The sequence below is a fragment of the Pectinophora gossypiella genome, chromosome 20 (genome assembly GCF_024362695.1).
Source record: "Pectinophora gossypiella chromosome 20, ilPecGoss1.1, whole genome shotgun sequence".
Lineage (NCBI taxonomy): Eukaryota > Metazoa > Arthropoda > Insecta > Lepidoptera > Gelechiidae > Pectinophora > Pectinophora gossypiella.
The window spans coordinates 9006177-9031058 of NC_065423.1; the positions used below are offsets into that span (position 1 = coordinate 9006177).

The window sequence follows — 24882 nt, forward strand, 5'->3', positions numbered from 1 at the left end:
GACACTAACCAAACCACGGATCACAAAGTGATTTATATGACGTAACCCCATCGAGATTCGAACCTGGGAACTCCGGATTGTGAACCAAACACTGGACGACTTAGGGCGTGATCACAGTTGAACCAATCCACACTGTGTGCGTGTGCGGACAAGTTGTGTTGCAAGACTTAGCGCTGTTTTTATTGGATTATCCAGTTAAAATGGCCCGACAAGATCCAAAAATTGTACTTAACGATTTGACGAACGCAGTGTCAGCCCTGACGGTGAAAATAGCAGCCCAGTCCGCGCTGATTGATGCTCAAAATGAAAAACTCAAGGAACAACAACAGCTGTTGGAATCACAGAAGAAGGTAGTTGAACAGCTTCACTCGACTGTAAGTACACTTAAAGTTTCTATGTGTGCACAGTCTGTCAGCGATCGAAGCGAGAAAGCTATAGTGGACAGCAACGTCAGGCGCAAGAGCACCACCACCGCAACACCTCCGCCGATGACAGAGAGAGCTCGACGAGCCGCTGAACGTGTGAGCAAGCTCGTCGCAAAAAAACCAATTCCTCCCGTAGCAAGTAAGACGAGGACGACAGTAAGTAACGCCACTACGCGCAATTGCAAAGTAGTGGCACCACCAAGTACAAGCGATAGTGTGGAGCCGCAAAATCAGCGGACAAATACTGACGAGTCAGAGCTACCCGCAACTGGCAATAGTTCGGAGTGGCAAGTAGTACGTCACAATAAGCGAAAATCGAAAGCAGCTGTGACGGTTGGAGCGGGAAGCGAAGATAAAGATTTACAGTCTGTCGAACGATTAAAGTTTATACAAGCATGGTCATTTAAACCAGATACCACGCCAAAGCAAGTTCTAAACTTTATGAATAAACTGGAAAATTCTCCCGATTATACAGTTGAGAAACGCGAGATCAAAACCGATAGACATGCTGCCTTTCTAATCGGTATCCCAGAAAGTTTGTACCCGCGTTTCTCGTCGCCGACTGCGTGGCCACAGGGCATACGATTCACTGACTGGTTTCTCAACCGCCCCCGCCGCGCGCGGCGGGGCGAGCTTGCCACCTCCACGACGCTGCAGCAGCCGGCCGGCCGCCCCACCGCTACTACCGCGCGCGCCGCCGCCGCCGAGAACGTCGTGCCAGAAACCGGCCCGCAGTGACACAGCGCCCGAGCCAACGAAAGCAATAATCACGGAAGCAATAGCGAACAAAAACTTACCTACTGATTCACTCGTAATATGTCTACACAACATACAGTCGCTTAATAATAAAACGACGCAGTTGGACGTATTACTGAAGAACGAATTGAAATGTGATATTCTTGCTATCACCGAACATTGGCTTACACATGATAATATTCAGTGTATTAGTTTAGACGGATATGTACTAGTATCTTATTTTGGTAGAAAGCAAGCCATTCATGGCGGTTCATGCTTGTATGTTAAAAATAGCATAAAAGCTATAGAATTATTAGATCTCACTAAACTGACGACAGAAATGTTCTGTGAAATATCCGCAATTTTATTAATTGAATTAGACTTGATAATATTATGTATCTATAGGAGTTGCTTAGTGAAAACTGATAGTTTTTTAAACAATCTAGAATGTGTGCTCGAAAAAGTTAGCGAGATGAACAATGACTGCATAATCGTAGGAGATATGAATATAGATGTTTGTGGCGGCACCTCGGAAGCGAGAGTGGAGACAAAAAAACTCCGCGAGATTTTATCAAATAATAACTTTAGATGCGAAGTGAACTTTCCAACACGATATACGTCGCACAGCGCCACCGCGCTGGATCACGTGTACACGAACACGAGCAGGGGCTCGCTGAGCGTATCACCGGTCATCACCAACCTCGGGGACCACCGCGCCGTGCGCGCCGAGCTCACTGTGCCGCGTCCGCTCCGTGACACATACACTCGTATTATCAGAGACTATTCTAAAGCGAATAAAATTAACTTTTTATGTTCAATAGAAAGCATTGACTGGATTGAAGTACTGGGTCGCAGGGACTGGTCAGCGACCAGTTTAACTATTTTCGTAATTAACGTAATTGTTAATACGATAAACACCTGTTTTCCCATGAAGCGTAAATCAATTTCGCAATGTAATACTAATAATAATAAATGGATTAATCAGGATACAATGAACGCAAAGTTTACTTTATTTGATATTATTGAATTAAGTTATATGTTTCCTAATAATGATAAAATAAAAGAATGGATTGACTTATTAAATAAAAAATATAAAAAAATATTATTTACACAAAAATCAAATTATTATACTAATTATATAAAAAATAGCGATAATAAATACAAAGCGATGTGGTATGTTGTGAACAAGGAGAGGGGCAAGGAAAACCGACCAGCAGCTGACGTCACGGATATTGCTACTTGTAAGAGTAGTGGACAATTTTCCTGTAAAAAGGACGTCTTAGACGCGATGAATGCTAGGTTCGTAGGGGCGGCCGCTGCCTGCGGTGCACCTAGTGCGAGCCTTGCCGATTCGAACAGTCTGCTGAGTGCTGCCACCCCACCTGCTGATCGATCACTTCGCCTGCAGTATTTTACTCCGTGGGAAGTACACCGCATCATAGTAACACGCATTCCACATAAAGCATCGAAAGATATTTATGATATCTCTATGGAATTGCTTAATATTATTGCTGAGCCGATATCGTATGTTCTAGCCGATTTATTTAATCATTGTATTCGCGAAGGAGTGTATCCAACGCCACTAAAGATTAGCAAAATCGCCCCCTTGTATAAAGGAAAGGGAAAGAGGGAAGACTTAGATGCGTACAGGCCTGTGTCAATTATACCAGCAGTGGCTAAAGTGCTGGAGAACGGACTGAGTGACAGACTCACGAACTATCTGACTGCTATTGACGCACTGTCCGCAAATCAATACGCATATCGTGCAGGGAGATCAACATCCTCTTTGACACGCGAAGTACTGAGTAAGGTAATTGGCGCCCGCGACAACAGGCTACAGGTTGCAGTCATCTTCTGCGACCTGTCCAAAGCCTTCGATGTGGCCGACCACACAGTGCTCGCAATGAAATTGTCGCACTATGGTATACGACACGGAGCCCTTGGCCTTTTTACAAGCCTCTTAGCAAATAGATCTCAGAGGGTAGTGAGTGGTGGAGGTCGAATAAAATCGGACTCCCTGCCAACAACACAAGGAGTCGCTCAGGGGTCGTCAGTGTCAAACATACTGTTTTCTTTGCTGCTTAATGATTTGCCGGGTTCGATCTCGTCCGGTGAAGCATTGATGTATGCAGATGATGTAGCCTGTATCATCTCTGCCAATAACCAGCGGGTACTGGAGGAGAAATTGAACCGAGCTGCCACGGAACTGTCCCAGTGGTTTATATGCAATGGTTTGGCACTCAATTTGAGCAAGAGCCACTTTATGCACTTCCATCTCGGGGGTAAATTACCCCCCCGCATGACAGTTCTCGTGGATGGGCTGCAATTGGAGCAGGTTGACGTGACGACCTTCCTTGGCTTCCGTATAGATCGTTGTCTTACGTGGTCTGCGCATATTGACACTCTGTGCGAGAGACTGGGAGGAGCGTGCTTTGCGTTGCGACGACTGGCACGAATAGTGTCAAGAGAGGTGGCGCGAACCGCGTACTTCGCAACAGTTCACTCGCTACTGCAATATGGCGCTGAGCTGTGGGGGCGAGCCGCCGACTGGGAGTTCGCCTTCCGCAAGCAGAAGCGAGCTGTAAGGGCATTAGTGCATGTGGCGCAGGATGAGTCTGCAAGGCCTCACTTTAAGGCTCTTGGAATCCTTACCTTGCCTTCGATAGTGATATTTCAGGTAGCCGTGTTTGTCTTCTCTAATATCTCCACCTATACGAGACCGATGGACATACACAGCCGTAACCTGCGGAACGTGACTCAGCTGTTGCCTGAGCAACATAGACTAACAAAGTCGTCAAAGCTCACTAGGGTGATGGGTCCGACTGTGTACAATAAGCTCCCAGTGGATGTCACGTCGGCCCCCTCCCTCAGTTGCTTTAAATGCAGACTCAAGCGATGGCTTATCGAGCACACATTTTACTCGTACGATGAGTTTGTTAATTTTAAAAAGTAATATATATAATAATTGTATTTAAAATGGTTTGAACTATGTAACTATAGGTATAAGTTACCTAATTACTAAGAATTTTTTATTTTTTATATTGACGTGTAATATTTTTACCAATAAATGATGATTATGATGATTATGAACCCATAGCATTGGTTCTCGATGTTAGCCCAAACATACAAAGAACCGATTACCATTGACCAATGGCTCAAATTACCCGCTAAACGTTTCTCCGATTCTGCTCCGCACCACCCAAATCCCCTGGCAGTGGCGGCTTCCGAATACCCAATAACAACTTCCCGCTTTCCGACGGGAAATACTGAAAATATAGGCGCAATACCCAAAACCTAGAAGCTAGAAGGAAAGAAAGGAAGGGGAAGACCAAGAAGAGCTTACATGGAACAGATTAAAGAAAAGGTTAACGTCGTGTCTTATAGGGAAGTCAAGGAATTGGCCTTTGATAGACTGGAATGGAAAATGCTACGCCGACAAGGGCGTGGCTCTAAAAATGATGATGATGACCCAAAACCTACTTCCCGCTATCGTACGATAAATACTGAAATAATAGACGCCCGAAAAACGTAATAGGTATAAGGTCCTGACCCGATTACTTTAGCTCGCGACAACAAACACTTTAGAACCCCGATACCGACCCCGCCGGCGCCCGGCGTGGTCGACGATTTCCCTCATTCAGCGCATATCGCTATCGGCCCATTAGAGTCGGTTAATTCTTTCAAATATTATCATCTCAGACGACACCCTGATCCAAGGCTCGCGCCCAAGTGGGGACCTTCAGACGTGTTGTCTTAAAATTTGTCGAGTGTCCGGCGCTTCCCATTTGTCCGGCCAAGTGGTTAATGCCATTTCATCATCATTAATTTAAGAGCCACGCTCTTGACGGTGCAGCATTTTCCATGCTACTTTTTTGCCTTCCGCCCATTTGCGGCATGATAATTGATTGTTTAACAGTGAGACTTACCAACTGTCATGAAGAGCAGCTTGCAGCCAGGCTCGAGGAAGTACTTGGATGGCTCCAGGTAGTGCAGCCGGTGATATATGATGTCGTAACCCTTCACCGACTTCTCTGGCAGGAACGAGAACTCCCTAGAAAAAAAAAATCTTCCTTAACACATCTTCGGACGAGGAGTGAAAAAGCTCTTCAAGGTCGCCAACACACTGGTGTGACCACTTACCAGCAAGTGGCCCACCTGCCTGTTTCATTGTGGTGATTGCCTGGAAGAAATTGCTTTAGAGCAATAAGGCCGCCCAAATTGTACAGTATTCACGTGTTATGACTGATTGTTGAAATTTAGTTCTGTGCATTAAAGTATATTTGATTTGATTTTGATTTCATACCCCGGACACTTTATATAGAACACCTCGTTTAACACAGACACTACACATTGACGTTATCGTACACGCGCATCTGTGTGTATGACGTCTGACGCCCATACGATTGAAGACTAAAGTAAGACCGGGGGTGAGGTAAACCTAGCTCAGCCGCTGGTGGGGAGCGGAGAGTAGCCGTTCTATACGTAGTATTATATTTTATTCTATGCCTGTTTGCTGTCCAATGTTTTTTTTTTCTAGCCTATTGTGGCCCACTGCTGGGTCTCATACCTAAATTAAGTTAGTTTAGTATATATGCATATTTAGTATATGTATATGATTAATATATATAAAAAATGTGTCTACACTGCAACATATCCTCTGCCGAAGGTTGTCTGGAAGAGTTCGCTCTTAGCCCATCTTAAAATAAGTTTATCCTGTACATGTTTTGTAAATTTGTGTGCAATAAAGTGTTTTTTTATTATTATTCACCTCCTAGATCCGTTTAGCGATTTGTAAGGACAGACAGGCAGAGATACTTTCACATTTGTAATATTAAGTATGGATTCCGTCATTCAAAGAAGACCTCCAAACGAAATAGATAGTATATACGTACTTAATATGAAATATCCTTGGCGTGCAAAATGTCATTACAATCAGATACATTGTGTAACTCTAACGAAGACTGTTCAAAAAATTTCGCAATATAGAAGGAATAAACTAAGGTCAAGGACCCGACTACATGGTCGAAGACATCGTTAATCGTTACGATTAGTGTTGCCGCTCGATAGCGCCCTATCGATAGTTTTCGATCGAACTATCGATAGTTTACCAAAAAACGATAATATCGATAATTAATCGATAGTATCGACTCTATCGATACTATCGTTGCTTATCAATAGTATCGCCAAAAAAGAGCTATCGATACTATAGACAGTATCGATACTATCGATAGGCCTATCGGTTGGTAGATGATTTTGGCTGTTTACTATCTATAGTAAAACTATCGATTTTTCGGCAACACTAGTTATGATCATAGACGGCTACGACGTAATGGTTAGAAGTGGATTTTCTGCTTAGTAAGGAATAATAACTACGTATAGAGCGTTAAATCAACCCCCCGCACCAATTCGTATGGAGCGCCAACCTCACCCCCTCTGGGTCTTACTTTAGTCTTAAATGGCCATAAGCCGCTAAAGAGTATTAAGAACGCGTGGACTGTCTCGCTTTTCACAGGGTCCGCTTACCTAACCTGAAGATTTCACAGGTCCGGTTTTTTACAGAAGCGACTGATCTGATCTTTCAACCTGCGAAGTGAAAACCAGCCCAATACAGGTTAGGTCACATATCTCCGAAAATGGATTCCTTGGGAATGTGGGTTTCCTCACGATGTTTTCCTTCAACGCTGAGCACCTGATAATCATTTATGATCCAACCGCCTCACCGAGCTTTCTGTTAGACCAACGTGAGCGACAAACCTATGCATTCTATTTTGCCTACATGACGTTTTGAAGTAACCTTTAATACGTATTTATCATTATCAATACGTAAATATTGCATGGTCATAACAACCACTACGGTACGCAAGTCCAATATTTGACCGCTTTTTTTTCTCTTCCACGTTTCGTTATCATCAGCGCCGCCAAAGTGGACATATTAACACAATGACGTACGTAGAAGAACAACATACGAGTGTTAACTGTCAAGTGACGTACAGAAAAGATCAACATTGGATGACGTAGGATTTTCTCGATGATGACGGAACTCCTGCGCAAGTCCATTCTATTAAATCTATTCCAATCCTTGTCAAAATCCACAAATTAATTGATAGATTAATTGATTGAGGTTATGTTAGGTGCTACAATTAAAATACACACATACATAAACAGCCTATATACGTCCCACTGCTGGGCACAGGCCTCCCCTCAACCGGTAGGGTTTGGAGCATACTCCACCACGCTGCTCCACCGCGGGTTGGTAGAGGTGTTTTAACTGCTAATACCCCCGGGTATTACCAACGGCTTAAAATAAAAAAAGAGTCAATAATAAGATAGACATCATAGATCCCTAACATCGATATAAAGGCAAAAAAAACCTCACAAAGCCATTTATCCAGTTTTCTCTAGGGCCCAACGCCCCATCGTGAGCCCAACGCTCAACCACTGGACCACGGAGGCCGTTATTATTATAGGTACGTAAGTGCTGGATAGCTGCCCAGCTACCGTGCTTCGGAGGGCACGTTAAGTAGTCGGTCCCGGCTAGTATTTACTTAAATAATTATGTAGTCGTTACATGAGCCATGTAGAGTGGAGCCTTTGGCGGCTCAATAGTAACTCTGACACCAGGGTAGATGAAGTCGGTTAGTGATCTGCTAACCGACTTCCGCAACCCTGGTAAATCCTGGTACCTTGTTTAAGGGAGCTTAAGCTGGATATTTGATCCACGCAGGATATTTTATTTTTGTCTGCCATACGCAATAATAACCCTGGTAAATACTAGCCGGGACCGACTACTTAACGTGCCCTCCGAAGCACGGCAGCTGGGCAGCTGTCCAGCACTTACGTACCTATAATAATAACGGCCTCCGTGGTCCAGTGGTTGAGCGTTGGGCTCACGATCCGGAGGTCCCGGGTTTGAATCCCGGTGGGGATATATCATAAAAATCACTTTGTGATCCCTATTTTGGTTAGGACATTACAGGCTGATTACCTGATTGTCCGAAAGTAAGACGATCCGTGCTTCGGAAGGCACGTTAAGCAGTTTTGGTCCCGGTTACTACTTACTGATGTAAGTACGTAGTCGTTACATGAGTAATGTCAGGGGCCTATGGCGGCTCAATAATAACTCTGACACCAGGGTTGATGAGGTTGGTGATCCACCTCACGATAGAAGAAGTATAATAATAAAATCCTTCCCACACGGCCCATGATAGAGATATCAAAAACTCCTGTTAGTAAAGCGAAAATGTAAGAGAATTGTAGTAATTTATTTTTCATCGCTTTGCGCCATGCAGGTGTTGGCTTCGGGCCAATATCGGGGTCCCTGGGCACCTTGGCCTTTACATGAAGGTCAAAAAAACCGAAGGAAAGAAAGAGTGAAATGAAATTGGGGATGTAGGTCACCAGTATCATACCTACCTACTTTGTAAGCAGCCCTTATGACGGATGATTTGTCGTGTTTTTTAAAACTGGTTCGATTCCCGATGGGGACATTGTCGAAATCACTTTGTGAGACTGTCCTTTGTTTGGTAAGGACTTTTCAGGCTTGAATCACCTGATTGTCCGAAAAAGTAAGATGATTTCGTGCTTCGGAAGGCACGTTAAGCCGTTGATCCCGGCTATTAGCCGTAAAAACACCTCCACCAACCCGCAGTGGAGCAGCGTGGTGGAGTATGCTCCATACCCCCTCCGGTTGATTGAGGGGAGGCCTGTGCCCAGCAGTGGGACGTATATAGGCAGTTTATGTTATGTTATGTTTAAAACTGGGCCTTTTTTGCCCGTAGCACACACACAACCCGCTTGATACCATAGGATATTTTCTCTCCCGTGACACTACTGCTTGTGCCATGGGCAAAACAGCAGCTCCCGTGACACTACTCTAAAGCCAGTAGTCATAGGAAATCGATGTCCCGTGATACTACCGGGTAGTCTAATCTTTTTCTATTAATGAATAAAAAAATATATAGGATTAATAATAATAATAATAAAAACACTTTATTGCACACAAATTCACAAAACATTTACAGGATAAACTTATTCTAAGGTGGGCAAAGGCGGCCTTATCGCTAAGAGCGATCTCTTCCAGACAACCTTCGGCAAAGGATATGGTACATTTGTACAGCTGCAGTGTAGCGCGCAGATACGTAAAATAAAACAATAGACACATTTTATATATATATACACAATCTTATATACAAAACAAACACAACACAATATACAATATACAATATCTTATATACAATATTATTTGCAAAACAAAGCGATCGGCACATTGTTAATACCCGTAATAAAAATAAACTTGCTTTACAAGTCAGTCGATTACAAAAGACCACTAAATCTTTTAAGGGGCAATGTATATACGTTTTTACAATAAGATTCCCATTGACATTCAGAATTCGCCTTTCAACTAAACTTTACAAAAAAGGTTATTATAAAGTTAGTGATTATTTAGAAGATATGAATGCATGGGATTAACTGTCTGAGAACTGATATTAGGCAGCTAAATTACTCAATTGTATAAAAATATTTTATGTTTATTTTTTTTTAAAGAACGTCTAGGGCCCTGTGCCGAGGTTTTTCTTGCAGCTTCTTTTCCCCGGCTATACAGGTTGTGAGAAAAATTGTCGATTCAAAGTGTAAATATGTTACCTACTGAATAAAGATATTTTTGAATTTGAATGGAGATCTTCTTCTATCGTTTGGATTGTGAGGGGAATTACCAACCCCATCAACTCTGCTGTCAGGGTTATTACTGAGCCGCCATAGGCCCCTGACATGACTCATGTAACCACAACGTACTGACATCAGTAAGTAATAACCGGGACCAACGGCTTAACGTTCCTTCCGAAGCACGAGTCTTTTTACTTTTTGGACAATCAGGTGATCGCGGGATCGGGATCCCGCGAAATCGGGATTACATTCCCTGTAACCTCACAGTGAGAGTCAAGCGTTTTTCCAACTGGTTTTTCTATATTTTTTATTCGCTCCCAGCGTTAATACAAATACACAAAACAGACCGTTAAAGGTTATCAGATTCTATATTTCTACATCTATCAGACGGATTCACTAGACCGTAATACGAAGGGCCGAACTCCTGCGAAAGGTCACAACTATTTATAGCCATCACATGGAAGTGCAGAAATTGTAGAACTGAACATTAAGCTAAGCGTTAGGCTCACGATCTGGAGGTCCGGGTTCGATTCCCGATGGGGACATTGTCGAAATCACTTTGTGAGACTGTCCTTTGTTTGGTAAGGACTTTTCAGGCTTGAATCACCTGATTGTCCGAAAAAGTAAGATGATTCCGTGCTTCGGAGGGCACGTTAAGCCGTTGGTCCCGGCTATTAGCCGTAAAAAACATCTCCACCAACCCGCATTGGAGCAGCGTGGTGGAGTATGCTCCATACCCCCTCCGGTTGATTGAGGGGAGGAGAAATTATTACAAAATTAAAGATTTTATTGATTTTTGATAACTTTTGACGTGAACATGATATAACCATATTTTTGACATGTAACTGTTTAGGTGCTTTTTTATTATTTTTTAGAATTACCGTAGTTACTCTATACGTAGTATATTTATTTATTTATAAAAAGGTACAAGGTACATATTATACAGCTTTATAATAAAACATTAAATAAAATAAAAGTTACATCAGGAATTAGACTGTTACATAAGCCAATTAAGGTGCACACAACATTTGCAGTGTAAGACAAAGTAATCCTTTAGGTAGATAATTAAAAAAAAACATATAAAAGTATAATATATACAGGTTGTTAGTGACATCGTAACGAAAACTTTGAGGGATGATTCAGAACATGATTCTGAGTTAATATCAAGTGGAAAAGTATGGAACTAAAAATATTAAAAAAAACACAAACATTTTCATGAATTTTCCGACAGGAAATTCCACTTGATATCAACTCAGAATCATGGTCTGAACCATCCCCCTCAGTATTCGTTACGGACACCGTAACGAACAACAACAACTAAAACCCATACCTACTTGTATGGCTACTTGTATGTACTTGAATGGGGTGTAAGTGACATCGTAACGAATACTGAGAGGGATGATTCATCTCATTATTCTGAGTTAATATCAAGTGCAATTTCCCATCGCAAAAGTATAGAATTGAAAATAATTAAAAAAAAAACGAAAAAAAAAAAACATTAATTTTGCGACGAAAAATTCCACTTGATATTAACTCAAATCATCCCCCTCAGTATTCGTTACGATGTCACTAACACCGTGTATTATGCTGGAGGTCATAAATATTTATAAATTTTATCCTTATACTGCTTAATAGAATTGAAAAATAGGTCTAGATCAGACATTGCGGCACACAGTTCATTATAAGTCACGCAGATGCGACTCACCGCTATATGACTACCGACATTGGTTCTGTTAGCAAGGGGACAAAATATTTAGTATAATCAACAGTCTTCTTCTTCTTCTATCGTGTGGGTTTTGAGGCGAATTACTAACCTCATCAACCCTGGTGTCAGGGTTACTATTGAGCCGCCAAAGGCCCCTGACATGACTCATTTATAACGACTACGTACTTACACAGTAAGTAGTAACCGGGACCAACGGCTTAACGTGCCTTCCGAAGCACGGATCGTCTTACTGTCGGACAATCAGGTGATCAGCCTGTAATGTCCTAACCAAACTAGGGACCACAAAGTAATTTTTGTGATATGTCCCCACTGGGAATCGAACCCAGGACCTCCGGATCGTGAGTCCAACGCTCAACCACTGGACCACGGAGGCCGTTAATTATACATCAACAGTAAACAACTTAGCATCTCTACTAGCTTCTAGACTTCCGCAGAAACCCTCTAGGTGCAGAATACCTCGCCCGACCGGTTTTATAATGGTTTCCATTCATATGCAATAACAAATTACGTTTTACTATGCAGGGTCACGCTCGAACAACCTATACGTTTCTACAACATACTTTGATCTTCTGTCGTGTGAGTTGCGAGCTGGATGACTAACAGCAACCCTGGTGTCAGGGTTATTATTGAGCCGCTAAAGGCCCCTGACATGGCTCATGTAACGACTAAATTAAACACTTAAGTAAATAGTCACCGGGACCAAAGATCATCTTACTTTCGGACAATCGGGTGATCAGCCTGTAATGTCCTAACCAAACTACGGGTCAGAAAGTGATTTTTGTAACATCCCGAGACCTCTGGATCGAAAAATAATTAGGTAATAATAATAATGCTCGTGTCATTTTTGGGACATGACTTATGGCATTAACTACTTGGCCGGACTTATGGTAGATCGTATATCCCATTCATATTTACCTACATAAACTGCCTATATACGTCCCACTGCTGGGCACAGGCCTCCCCTCAATCAACCGGAGGGGCATATTCACCTATGTATACTACTCGTATTTATTTACCTATCTAATCTCTCTTCTTATCGTGTGGGTTGTGAGGTGGAATACCAACCTCATCAACCCTGGTGACAGGGTAATTACTTATTACTGAGCCGCCAAAGGCCCCTGACATGGCTCATGTAATGACTACATACTTAGGTACAACACTAATACTATCTATAGATAGGTACCTACCTACTACGCCACCAATGAAATGTATTATCTATACAGTAACATAATTATACATCAATTTAACCTACATAATACAAGAAGGGTGTTTAGTTCTTACTTATCATCTAGAACATGCCATAAAAGTCACTTAAACTTATTAATAATTAAACAAACTTAATTGCGTATATTTAAATTTAAACCAGAATGACCGTGAATTGATGTTACCGTTCAGGTAATTACATTTTGCGTAAAACATAACATTTAAGGAGGTTTTAAGACCGCGAATGTTCGAGAAAGCCCGAATAATAGCTTGTCTTTGGTAAGAAAACACTAAGTTACTATTGTAAAATTACAATAGTAACCAAATTCTCCGAAAGGAGAATTACGACCCCGTTCGAATCTCCGTGAGAACATATCATAAAAATCACTTTGTGATCCCTAGTTTGGTTAGTACTTTGCAGGCATAACTAGGGGTAAACAAAGTGATTTTTGTGACATGTCCCCACCGGGATTCGAACCCGGGACGTCCGGGTCGTGAGCCCCACGCCACGTTTAACTACTGGACCAAGTAAGCCGGTGATAATGCTTTACATAAATGTTGCAATCGAACTCTATCACGAAATTTGCTCGACACAAAAATATCCTGACGTACTTGTAAGTACGTCCATATGCACAATTTGGTAACGGATAACAATAAAAGTTAAGCACCATTTGTCTTATTCGTTAGCATGCCAAACTACTTATTGTTTTTTTTTAATTGAAATAGTCGAAGTAACGCCACCACGGAATAGAAGGGGGATGGAAAGGCGTTTTTTTGACGTGACTTATTGTAGATTTGCCGCAGATGGCATTAACTACTTGGCCGGACAAATGGGGAGCGCTAAAGGCTCTCACCCGGTACAAAATTTAAGACAACATGCCTGAGGGTGCCCAGTTGGACGCGAACCTCGGCTCAGGGCGTCGTCTGAGAGGATAAATATTTGAAAGAATTAATCGACCCTAGTGGGTCGATAGCGATAAGCGCTGATTGAGGGAAATCGTCGACCACGCCGGCGGTGCCGGTATCGGGGTTCTGAAGTGTTTGGTGTCGCGAGCTGATTGGCTGCCTCTATGGCTAGAGTAATCGGATCGTCTGCCTCGAATTTTGCGGGCAGCGGGGCGGCGGCGGCGGCGGCGCGGGAGCGGCAGGATCTTATGCGTATCGTCAAATGGACCGGGTCTCGAAAACAGCGGCGCGGGAGCGGCGCGGGGGCGGGCAACGAGCGGTGCACTCCAGTCGAGCGGTGACCGTTGCGCGTCTGCATTGTAGTATAGTGTTGTACTTTTTTTTCGTGACGTAGGTATCAAAATGTCCTCGGACGTGCAAGAGCAAATTATTTCGGCAATCTTTGAGAGGAGACCCATATGGAACAGCAAAGATGTGAACCATAAAAATAGAAGAATAATTATGAGATTAAACGAACTTACCTGTAAGTGAAGTTCTATCTCAATTATACGAAGCTCCTTGTTCGAGAGGTTTTTTAACAGTGTAGTCTACGTCTTATGCTCCAGCATCGTCACAATTTTCAAAGCTCATATCCAAAGCTAAAAAAAAAGTTAGTTTCCCGCTTCCGAGCGCACCTGTCAACTAATGTCATTATGTTTAAAGCATGTTTCATGGACAACTCCATCACCTGTGGAAGCTTTAGGGCGGGATATTAAAATTGAAGGGAGGGAGTCCTCTCGAACAAGGAGCTTCGTATAATTGAGATAGAACTTCACTTACAGGTAAGTTCGTTTAATCTCATAATTATACTCGCTCCTTGTTCGAGAGGTTTTTTAACAGTGTAGATGTTTAAAGCTTAGTTGGGAATGAAACATTTAAATTGAAACGAGTACCAATAATATGATTATTCATTAATGAATAAAGTACATTGTTATCACAAAGGCTAATTCAGCTGCCCATGACTTTAATCCCAATAAAGGCAGTCAGAGGCACAGCCGTTGCCTGATAAACTCAGCGCGGCGTTCCACCAAACGTTTTGATATTATCATGTAAAAAACAATAAGAATAATTACTGTTCGCTAAACAAGTTTCACCAGTTCTCAAGAATGGAATCGATATTATGTATGTTATATATGGTTATACTATACTGTACTAGAATAGATACATAGTTCTAAATAATAAAGTTGAAGTTAAGCAAGTACATTAAATACCTATTTCACATGACTATCAATTTCACAATAAAAGAACTACACAAGAACAAATTTCTGATGGAAGCTCAACATCACAATTGGCTATACGAGCCTCACAGGGACCTCACCATAGAGCACATTTCCGAAGCTCTTGAACAACCACGATAGTTGTAGTCGAAAGGACTGTGAGAGTTTATCATATAGTGTAACACTCATTTTTCATTGGCACACCAAGGTCTACAATAATTATCAAAGTTACACATTATTTGTTTACATACATAAAAGAAGAAATACATAAAGAACGGGTAATGACGCGGGCACCCAGACACAAGATTGATTGTAACATCCTGTGCTAAGTTGGCAATTGTTGTCGACATTGAGTAGTTAAATGAATCCTAAGACAACATGTCAAATTGATTAGAGGAAATACAAATATAAGTGTAAGTAAGAATTTCGATACATTTATTCAAGTGACCTTTTTCTTTAAGATATTCAGAACCACTGATCTAAACTTTCCTCTTTTATTATAAGATATTGTTAAATGAGGCTGAAAGTATAAAGAGGGGAAGTACATTTACATTATGTACTTGTGTGATAATTATCTTCGTGATAATTAAGATTTTGTTTTTAATAAAATAGATTACTTGAGCCCACGTTATTTTGTATTACCTAATATCGACCATATGGGCTTGGTAATAATATTTAGTATATTTTTTTTTTGTGGTAATAATAAATATAACTTGTTGTGGAATCTTTTACTATTCCTCTATGCAACCTTTCACCCACCAATCAGATGTTAGAACAACGTACACACGACACATCAACACACGTAACATTGTTTACGCAGCTATCCCTTTAGTGTAATAATTATTAAATTTGTTTTTAGGACAGTAATAGTAACGTCCTATTATTTACTGGAAAAAATAAATAAATGGATAAAACATATTTTACCCTTAGGTATGCAGTTACATATAAGGATAACATTAATTTATTAATTATCGGTCGTGTAGGTATATTATCATTGTTTGTTAAAATCATCCTTTTTCTTTAATCTAACCTAACATGATCCCGTTGTTTGCACTGGGATTCACTTCTCATACCCAACCTGAAGATTTAATATGTCAGGTTACTTAGTGAAGGGACCTGCCTGATTGACCTTACAACACTAACCGAAAAATAAGATAAACATATATTTATCATAAAAATATTATTGTTACTTCTCCACTGCAGTTTGGTTCCGATTGATTGAGTGGAGGGACACATCCCGTATATTGCTGTTTATGTTATGTAACATTAATGTTGTAATTTTTATATAAATTGTAAATACACACCAACCCGCAGTGGAGCAGCGTGGTGGAGTATGCTCCATACCCCCTCCGGTTAATTGAGGGGAGTCCTGTGCCCAGCAGTGGGACGTATATAGGCAGTTTATGAATGTAATACTTGAAGGAAATTTTCATTGAAGTTATAATATTATCAGGTAGGTACCTCAATTTATACTGAGATTAGTATTGTTATTCCTGATTAACAAAGACAGGATTTGAATCCCATGTCTTAATGATAATGCTAAAACTTTTAGTAATAGACATTTGGGATTAATTTTACCAGAATTTTGAAAAGTAAATATCATGAAAAATATATTTGCTTGTGCAAATTTTCCCATTGTAACTTTGTAGGGAATTCTTCCTCCTCATGAGGTACTATTCTTAAACGGCCTTGCTGCCTGGGGCACTGTTGATACTAATGGCTGTGAGACTGCTAATACATCTGGTTGTAGCTCTGCTACTACTGCTGGCTGTAGGGCTGCTGGTTATGGCACTTCTGATCATGTCTGGTTGCATTACTGCTTTTATTGCTGGCTGTGGGCGGCCTGCTGATACTGTTCCTTGTGGGCTTTCTGTTCATACTGTTGGCTGTGGGGCTGCCTGCTGATACTGTTGTCTCTGTTCCACAGATCCTGCTGCTATCTCGTTTACTCACTCTTCGGGCAATGTTATTCATTATTATTTATGTGCTATTTGAATTTTATGATGTTGGTTGAAAGAATTGAATAGCAGTTAATGGTTCTCTAACCATGTCCTGTGTACAGTTATCTCTTTTGGAAGTAATCTCGGCTATTAATACTTTGATTTCTAGCACAGTTGAGGTTGATTAATAGAACAGAGGCTTTTAGGTTTTGAACTGTCGGTTATTTCTTCAGAATTTGTACTCTCATTATTTTATAATGAACAATTTGACATAATAGTCTATTGTTTCTCAGCATTAGTCTAATCTTGAGTTTCAACATGGGTAGGTAAGCCCCGACAATTAAATCGTTTATCTTCAATTCCACAAGTAACAAATCAAACATGAAAATAAAAGTATAAAAAATAGTTGGTCTATGTTCTAGCTATCTACTAGCGTTTAGCAAAAGGCGATACTTGTAGTGGTAGCTTTATGTTATTTGAGTTGATACCATAAAGTCCATTGTCTATCCTCTAAGTGATAGCTCTAGGTATGGAAATGAGAAATAGGTATATAGCGCTTGCCAATGCCGACCCTAATCGCGGTAGCTCTTATGTTAATAGGGTTCATACCATCAAGTCCATTGTCTATCCTCTAAGTGATAGCTCTAAGTATGGAAATGAGAAATAGGTATGTTAGCGCTTGTCAATGGCGACTTTCTTAGTGGTATCTTTTACATTCATTGTGTCTTCAAGTCCATTGTCTATCCTCTAAGTGATAGCTCTAGGTATGGAAATGATAAATAGGTATATAAGCGCTTGGCAATGGCGACCTTCCTGGTGGTAAATCTTTTGTTAATTAGGTTGATACCATCAAGTCCATTGTCTATCCTCTAAGTGATAGCTCTAAGTATGGAAATGAGAAATAGGTATGTTAGCGCTTGTCAATGGCGACCTTCCTAGTGGTAGCTCTTATGTTCATTGCATTGATACCTTCAAGTCCATTGTCTATCCTCTAAGTGATAGCTCTAGGTATGGAAATGACAAATAGGTATATTAGCGCTTATCAATGGCGACCTTCCTAATGGTAGCTCTTATGTGCATTGTGCCTTCAAGTCCATTGTCTATCCTCTAAGTGATAGCTCTAGGTATGGAAATGACAAATAGGTATATTAGCGCTTATCAATGGCGACCTTCCTAATGGTAGCTCTTATGTGCATTGTGCCTTCAAGTCCATTGTCTATCCTCTAAGTGATAGCTCTAGGTATGGAAATGTAAAAAAGGTATATTAGCGCTTAGCAATGGCGAACTTTTTAGTGATAGCTCTTATGTACATTGAGTTGGTACCATCAAGTCCACTGTCCATCCGCTAAACGATGGCTCTAGGTATTAAAATAAGACATAGGTATATTTGCGCTTTGCAACAGTCTTAGTGGTTGATTTTTAAGTTAATAGGGTTGATACATCAAGTCCATTGTCTATCCTTTATTGTGATAGCTCTAAAAGGAAACAAATAGTCTGTCTATCCTCTAGTCAGACAGTTCACTACTAGTGCTTAACTAGGTGACTCTCCAAGTGGTGTTCTCTTGTTGGTTAGGTTGGTACCAATAATCATCACCCATACGTTGGAAGCTTGAAATATAATAAGATTAGAGTAATTTGGAAGAAATTGCTTACTATAATAAGGCTATCTCTTGCCTGTACCCTCTTAACACTCTTTCTGTTTTTATTGTTAGGGTATGTTATCATCATCTTATATTGTAAGTATCATTCGGAGAAGATAACATTATTATCACCACTTAACAGAGACTGTGGGATGGGATTATGTACTGTTATAATATAGTATAATATCATTTTTAAGTATGGTTATCTTGTATTGAACCAATTATAATCCTCTAAATGTTTTAAGTGTTATCTTGAATAAGTTATGTATCTTGTCTACCAATGGTGTAGATGACCTCTGTGATATCGAGTACTACTGTGTCATGGGTACTTCTTGATGAACAGGGTAAACATGAAGTGCTTCTGTCATCTAATTATCTGAACTTGTCAAATTATTTCTATGTTTATTATTTACTTTTCTATGCCATTCTGTGGTTATATTTCACTGGGTCTCTTCGTTTTATTACAAAACTGCTCTTTTCATTCGCTGATAGTAAGTTATCAACCACCACATAAGTCAAGAACACGAATTACGAAAAGAAACAAAAATAAAAATCGTTTTTTTTTGTGACAGATGAAAATAAAAACGCGGCAATCAGGGACTGAAGACAAGGCTTAGGCCTATTTTGATCGTGATTTTCGAATATTAAATTACTAAAGTCAACACTGTATAGTCCTCAGATCTTTGCCTGCCTTATATAAGGCGAATTTAAACAACAACAACATCGGAACAAAGTATAACATTTAAATCACTGTTATAACACGAACACGATACAATTTTAATATTATTATTATTTCTGTTAATAAAACTAGTTACTTTTATTAGTAATAAGTGCCGACTTAAGTTACTTCTTCGAATGTTAAGATTATAAAATTATAACCTCAAAAAAAAGTAATTTGTTTTCGACAATAAAAGGAATCAAATTGAATTGATCATAATTATAATCTTCTCTTGTTTTAGTAGATGGATAATGTTAAGACTTACCAGTTTAATCCACATTTTGTTTTATCAAAAAGAACTTACGCTCGTCGTCGTCCACATTTTTTCTTTGGTACTGTTTCTAGCTTTTTTAGAGAAAAAAGCACTTGATTATGTAAGTAACAGATTTTTCGCACTATATCAATCATGTTTTTGTATTAAATATTGGTATTCAATTAGTTTATTTACGGAGGCGAAGTGACGCGCCGGTGCACAAAAACCGTAATGACATTAGTTGACAGGTGCGCTCGGAAGCGGGAAACTAACTTTTTTTTTAGCTTTGGATATGAGCTTTGAAAATTGTGACGATGCTGGAGCATAAGACGTAGACTACACTGTTAAAAAACCTCTCGAACAAGGAGCGAGTATAATTAATCGTTTATGGGAAGAAATAAAAAACGCCGTTGTCGCCGATTTTCAGACATTTCGTTTGCGAATGTCGACAACACAACCACGAACACAACACTACACCGCTACAGTGCCGCGCGATCTGCCCGCTGGTTTCGAGAACAGGTATGCGTTGCCCGCCCCTCTCCCGCGCCGCCGCCGCTGCCGCTCCGCTGCCCGCAAAATTCGAGACCGAGGCCTTAGGCGACTGAAGCGATCGCAAAACATGAAGGTTGATACATGCCCGAGATGACAAACAATATTCTATGATATTCCTTATACCAGCTTCAACAGAAATCCTTACATTACGGCCAAGTAGGAATTTATAATCATATGCGGCAAGTAAACAATGAGTCATGTCAAAAAAAAAACCGGTCAAGTTCGAGTCCAACTCGCGTACCAAGGGATCAGAGACTTTGACTTTGCCGTTGAAAAAAATGTTGTCTCCATACCTCGACAAAGGTCGCGATCGTTTTACCAACTGCAAATAAGTTTGCAGTCGTAAAAACAGTGTTTACTTTATAGAAGTCCCTACACGTTAACGTTACGTTCATAAATATAACAGAAGGAAAACTTGAAGGGAAGAGAGGAAGGGGTAGACCTAGGAGAACATTTACGAAACAAAAGGGAAGGTGCAGGTCGTGTCGTATCAGGAGGTGAAGGATTTGGCGGGAAGAAGAGAGGAATGGCGATTACCGCCGACAAGAGCGCAGCTCTTAAATAAAGAAAGAGAAAGAGACATATACTATATCGGCCTCCGTGGTCCAGTGGTTGACCGTTGGGCTCACGATCCGGAGGTCCCGGGTTCGAATCCCGGTGGGGACATATCACAAAAATCACTTTGTGATCCCTAGTTTGGTTAGGACATTACAGGCTGATCACCTGATTGTCCAAAAAGTAAGATGATCCGTGCTTCGGAAGGCACGCTAAGCCGTTGGTCCCGGTTACTACTTACTGATGTAAGTAAGTAGTCGTTACATGAGCCATGTCAGGGGCCTTTGGCGGCTCAATAATAACCCTGACACCAGGGTTGATGAGGTTGGTAATTGAACTCACAACCCACACGATATAAGAATATATACTATATCATAGTACTATATACTATCAATATGCTTGATAATTTAAACACAGACAGCCCAATTCGTGGAACACATGACATACATCGTAGTATCACGAGTTCGATTACCGGTCAGGTTCTAAACCACTGAATTCTACTTTAAGTTCGAATTCATATTTGGATCATAGATAATTGACTGGTTTATTCGAAATTCAGAGGTACATCAATACCTAGACATGCCAACGATCACAGAAGAAATTGAAAAGTACAACAAAAGGCATAAGGAACGGTTGAGTAACCATCCAAATCCCTTAGCAACTATGCTGTTGGAAGCTAGCAACAGGGTGAAGAGGCTCAAAAGGAAGGATGTTCTTGGGCGCTGAGTGGAAGATGGTGGCACTGGTTGCTTTACTTCTAACTAATCAATTCACACACCAAATCTGATTAAAGTCTTGCGACTGATTGCAGATAAAAAAAAAAAAAGATAATTGCCACCGCGTGGTTTCCAAGATCTGTGCCCGGTTATTTATTTATCTATTTAATGGATCACTTACAGCTATGCACAATGCACATTATAACATTTAGTTAAGACATAATTAACCTAAGTAAAACAGTAATAATGTGTAAGCCAGTTACAAGTGAACACAACATTCATCATAAAAAAACGTCTAGTCTGTTGAAATTAACTTCTCAGCAGCTAAAATCCAACTATTAATAACAGTAATATATAAAAATAAGAATAAAATAAATTTATTGCCAATTTATTATTTAATAATTTAACAAACATTTAATTTAAATTATTTATATAATTTAACTAGGTAATTATGAATATTACGAATACGGGTAAAAGGAAATGGCTCAGCTTGTGCTGTGAGCCTGTGATGGAGCCATGCTATGGCGCCATATCATAATTATTGCACTAGTTGGTACAAAAAAAACTATAGTTGTTACGGACAGCCGAGAAGAGGAGGTCGCGGGCTAAGTTAATCCACGCACGACCCGCTAATTGCGTCGCGAAACGGAGGAGCGACGCGGGGAGCGGTGCGGGGAGCGACGCGGGGCATGGCGCGGGGAGCGACGCGAGGAGCGGATACATGGCGCGGCGCTCCTGATTGGCCGACGTAATGCGCGCACAGCCCGCTAGTTCCGGACCGAAGATTTCCAATAAGAATCTGATTGGACACGTCACGAATCACTTCTTCTCTACTTCTCACTGATTTTACATCGATTATTTACGAATTTTTACTTATGATTTTTTACTTGTATTTTACTTTTTAACTTTGTATTTTTAATGTGGTTTGCCAAATAAACCGGATCTTCACTTGCACCGCGGGTTTTCTTCAGTCCCAGCAAATAAAATCTGCATAAGCAACAATAGTAATATAATTAATTTTTAATGGAGATAGTGCGGTTAATGGCAATAGGTTCGCTCTATTACATGCGACTTTAAACATAGCTGCCGAGGAGTGGGTGTGATACTATACAGCTCTGCCTACCCCTTCAGGTACACGCGTGATGTTATATTATGTTATGTACTTAAACGCCCATCAAAAATCGCTAATGAGGTGATCAGAACCAAGTAACCTGAAGACAACTTGCTGATGATCGATGATGAAGTGATTGACGGTCAGAACGAAAGGCCAATATGTGCAGAGTTTGTACTCTGCTACAGTAATCCACCTCATAACCCATACGATAGAAGAAGAGAAAAAGAGCGGCCTTATTCTAGTAATCTCTTCAAGGCAACCCAAATCGTATGGTGCCTTAAATCTAATCTAAAATTACAATTTCCAAAACGTCCTTGCAGGAGTTGAACCTGGGACTTCGAGCAGACTAGACACAGACAGGCAATTAACCTTGAATTCATTAAAACTAAGCTTGCTTAAGATTTTATCGTATCTTTAAAAATACAACTTTTACGTAAATCCTTGGTAAGAGAATGGAACGAAGGTCTTAGGAGGGCAAATAAAGTAGGTAGGTACTTACATAAAAGTGTAATATACTCGTATTAATTAATACTTTCATAACACGCTTCTTTTTACTACCCATTCCTGTTTTTACCCGCGTAAGATTTAGTTTTATTCAGTTGACTGATGATGATTTCGACACCCATTTTCATACTTATACTTCTTCTTCTATCGCGCGGGTTGTGAGGTGGAGTACCAACCTCATCAACCCTGGTGTCTGGGTTACTATTGAGCCGCCAAAGGCCCCTGACATGGCTCATGTAACGACTACTTACTTACATCAGTAAGTAATAACCGGGACCAACGGCTGCCTCCCGGAGCACGGATCATCTTACTTTCGGACAATCAGGTGATCAGCCAGTAATGTCCTAACCAAACTAGGGACCACAAAGTAATTTTTGTGATATGTCCACACCGGGAATCGAACCCGGTACCGCCGGATCGTGAGCCCAGCGCTCAACCACTGGACCACGGAGGTCGATACTTATACTGAGGTAGACACTTTATGTGGTTTTTTTTTTATTAAAATAGGCTCGCGTTGGATCACAATTTCATCTTCTACCCGTTCGACCCTAGAGGCTACGGGGAGTATATTCTGTCTGTGTCATTAGTAAATCTAGGTACCAAGTTACCAACATAAAAGATTCAGAGACTTTATGACGTCATCAAAGGGTATGACGTCAATAGGATTACTGTCTGTCTACGTAGGTACCTTCAGTAGTTGCGTTGACGCGCGCGTCTGTGAATTTTGTATGTCGCGTGTCGTAAATCACGAAATTGGAAGAAATTCTATCAATAGAAGATAAATGATTCATGCGTGCGAGCGGGAAACACTAACCTTACTTCCGAGTAGCTTGTTGTTTCGACTGAAATATTTCGTGAAATAAGAATATTTTGTTTACAAATACAATGATTTTTGGTCTGCAGATAATGAGGAACTTTCTCGAAACTTCCGCATTGGTCAATTTGGATTTTTACCGGCAGGCACCTGGTCAATTATACGAACATTTTGGATTATTTTTACATTATACTTAATACATACATACACTCACGCCTATTTCTCACCAAGGTAAGCAGAGACTATAGAATTCCATTTGCTTCGATCCTGACAGTCCTGACACACTTCTCTTTCCTCCTCCACAATCATCAATCACTTCATAGACGCACGCCGGTTCAGAGTAGATCGTACAAAACCTTTTCTAAGGACATCTCCAATTTGGTCAATGTACGTTCTTCTAGGTTATTCATAATGAATCTACAATTTTTTTTATATAAGGCCCTAGTAAGCCCAAAACCGGATAAAAGGATTAGAAGAAAAAGTAAGGAGATATTGAGCACTTCTTAATCAATAAGGCTATTGATTGTTTTTTTTAGATTTGTTCAGTTCTTATATGCTATAATAAAGAGTATGTAGGTACATATCTGTTTTCAGAATAATTGCTAAATGAAATAGAGCTTGTAGGTATAAAATTACAATGAGTTAAGTAAAATAAAAAAGAAATCATAATTTTATTACTATAAGTTATTAAGTAAGTCCATTGAGCTTCTAATAATTATTATAAGTAGGAACTCATTTGTTTTCTTAAACAATGAATGGCTTTGTTATTTTATTGCTGATGTCTTCACTTTTAAGACAAAGAAAGGCAGAAGAATCCATTGGCCTCAGTCATACAATACAACAATGAAAATGAGCACATCTGGTAAAGATATTAGCTTGAAGGTCTTATGGGAACATTGAAAACTGGTCACATGCAAAATGTCTTATCGAGTATTTCTCAAATCAAATCAAATCAAATCAAATATACTTTATTGCACAGAACTAAAATTTCAACAATCAGACATAACACATGAAAACAGTACAATTTGGGCGGCCTTATTGCTCTAGAGCAATTTCTTCCAGGCAACCACCAAAAGGAAACAAACATTTACAAACAACTTGGATGCGAGATGGTGCAATAAAAAAAAAATACCTAAAAGTAAAACTAAAGTTAATATAATA

At 40.3% G+C, this 24882-nt stretch overlaps 1 protein-coding gene and 1 long non-coding RNA gene across 2 annotated transcripts in view; both read right to left on the bottom strand.

Annotated features, from left to right (window-relative positions):
- The window catches only part of LOC126376344 (uncharacterized), a 140487-nt gene that overhangs the window by 43517 nt on the left and 72088 nt on the right, over positions 1-24882 (bottom strand). The window lies entirely within an intron of this gene.
- LOC126376292 (alpha-tocopherol transfer protein-like) overlaps positions 1-24882 on the bottom strand; it is a 46100-nt gene that overhangs the window by 20400 nt on the left and 818 nt on the right. The window contains exon 2 of the mRNA XM_050023614.1: positions 5087-5211. Coding sequence (XP_049879571.1) covers positions 5087-5211 — 125 coding nt within the window. The remainder of the gene's footprint in view (positions 1-5086; positions 5212-24882) is intronic.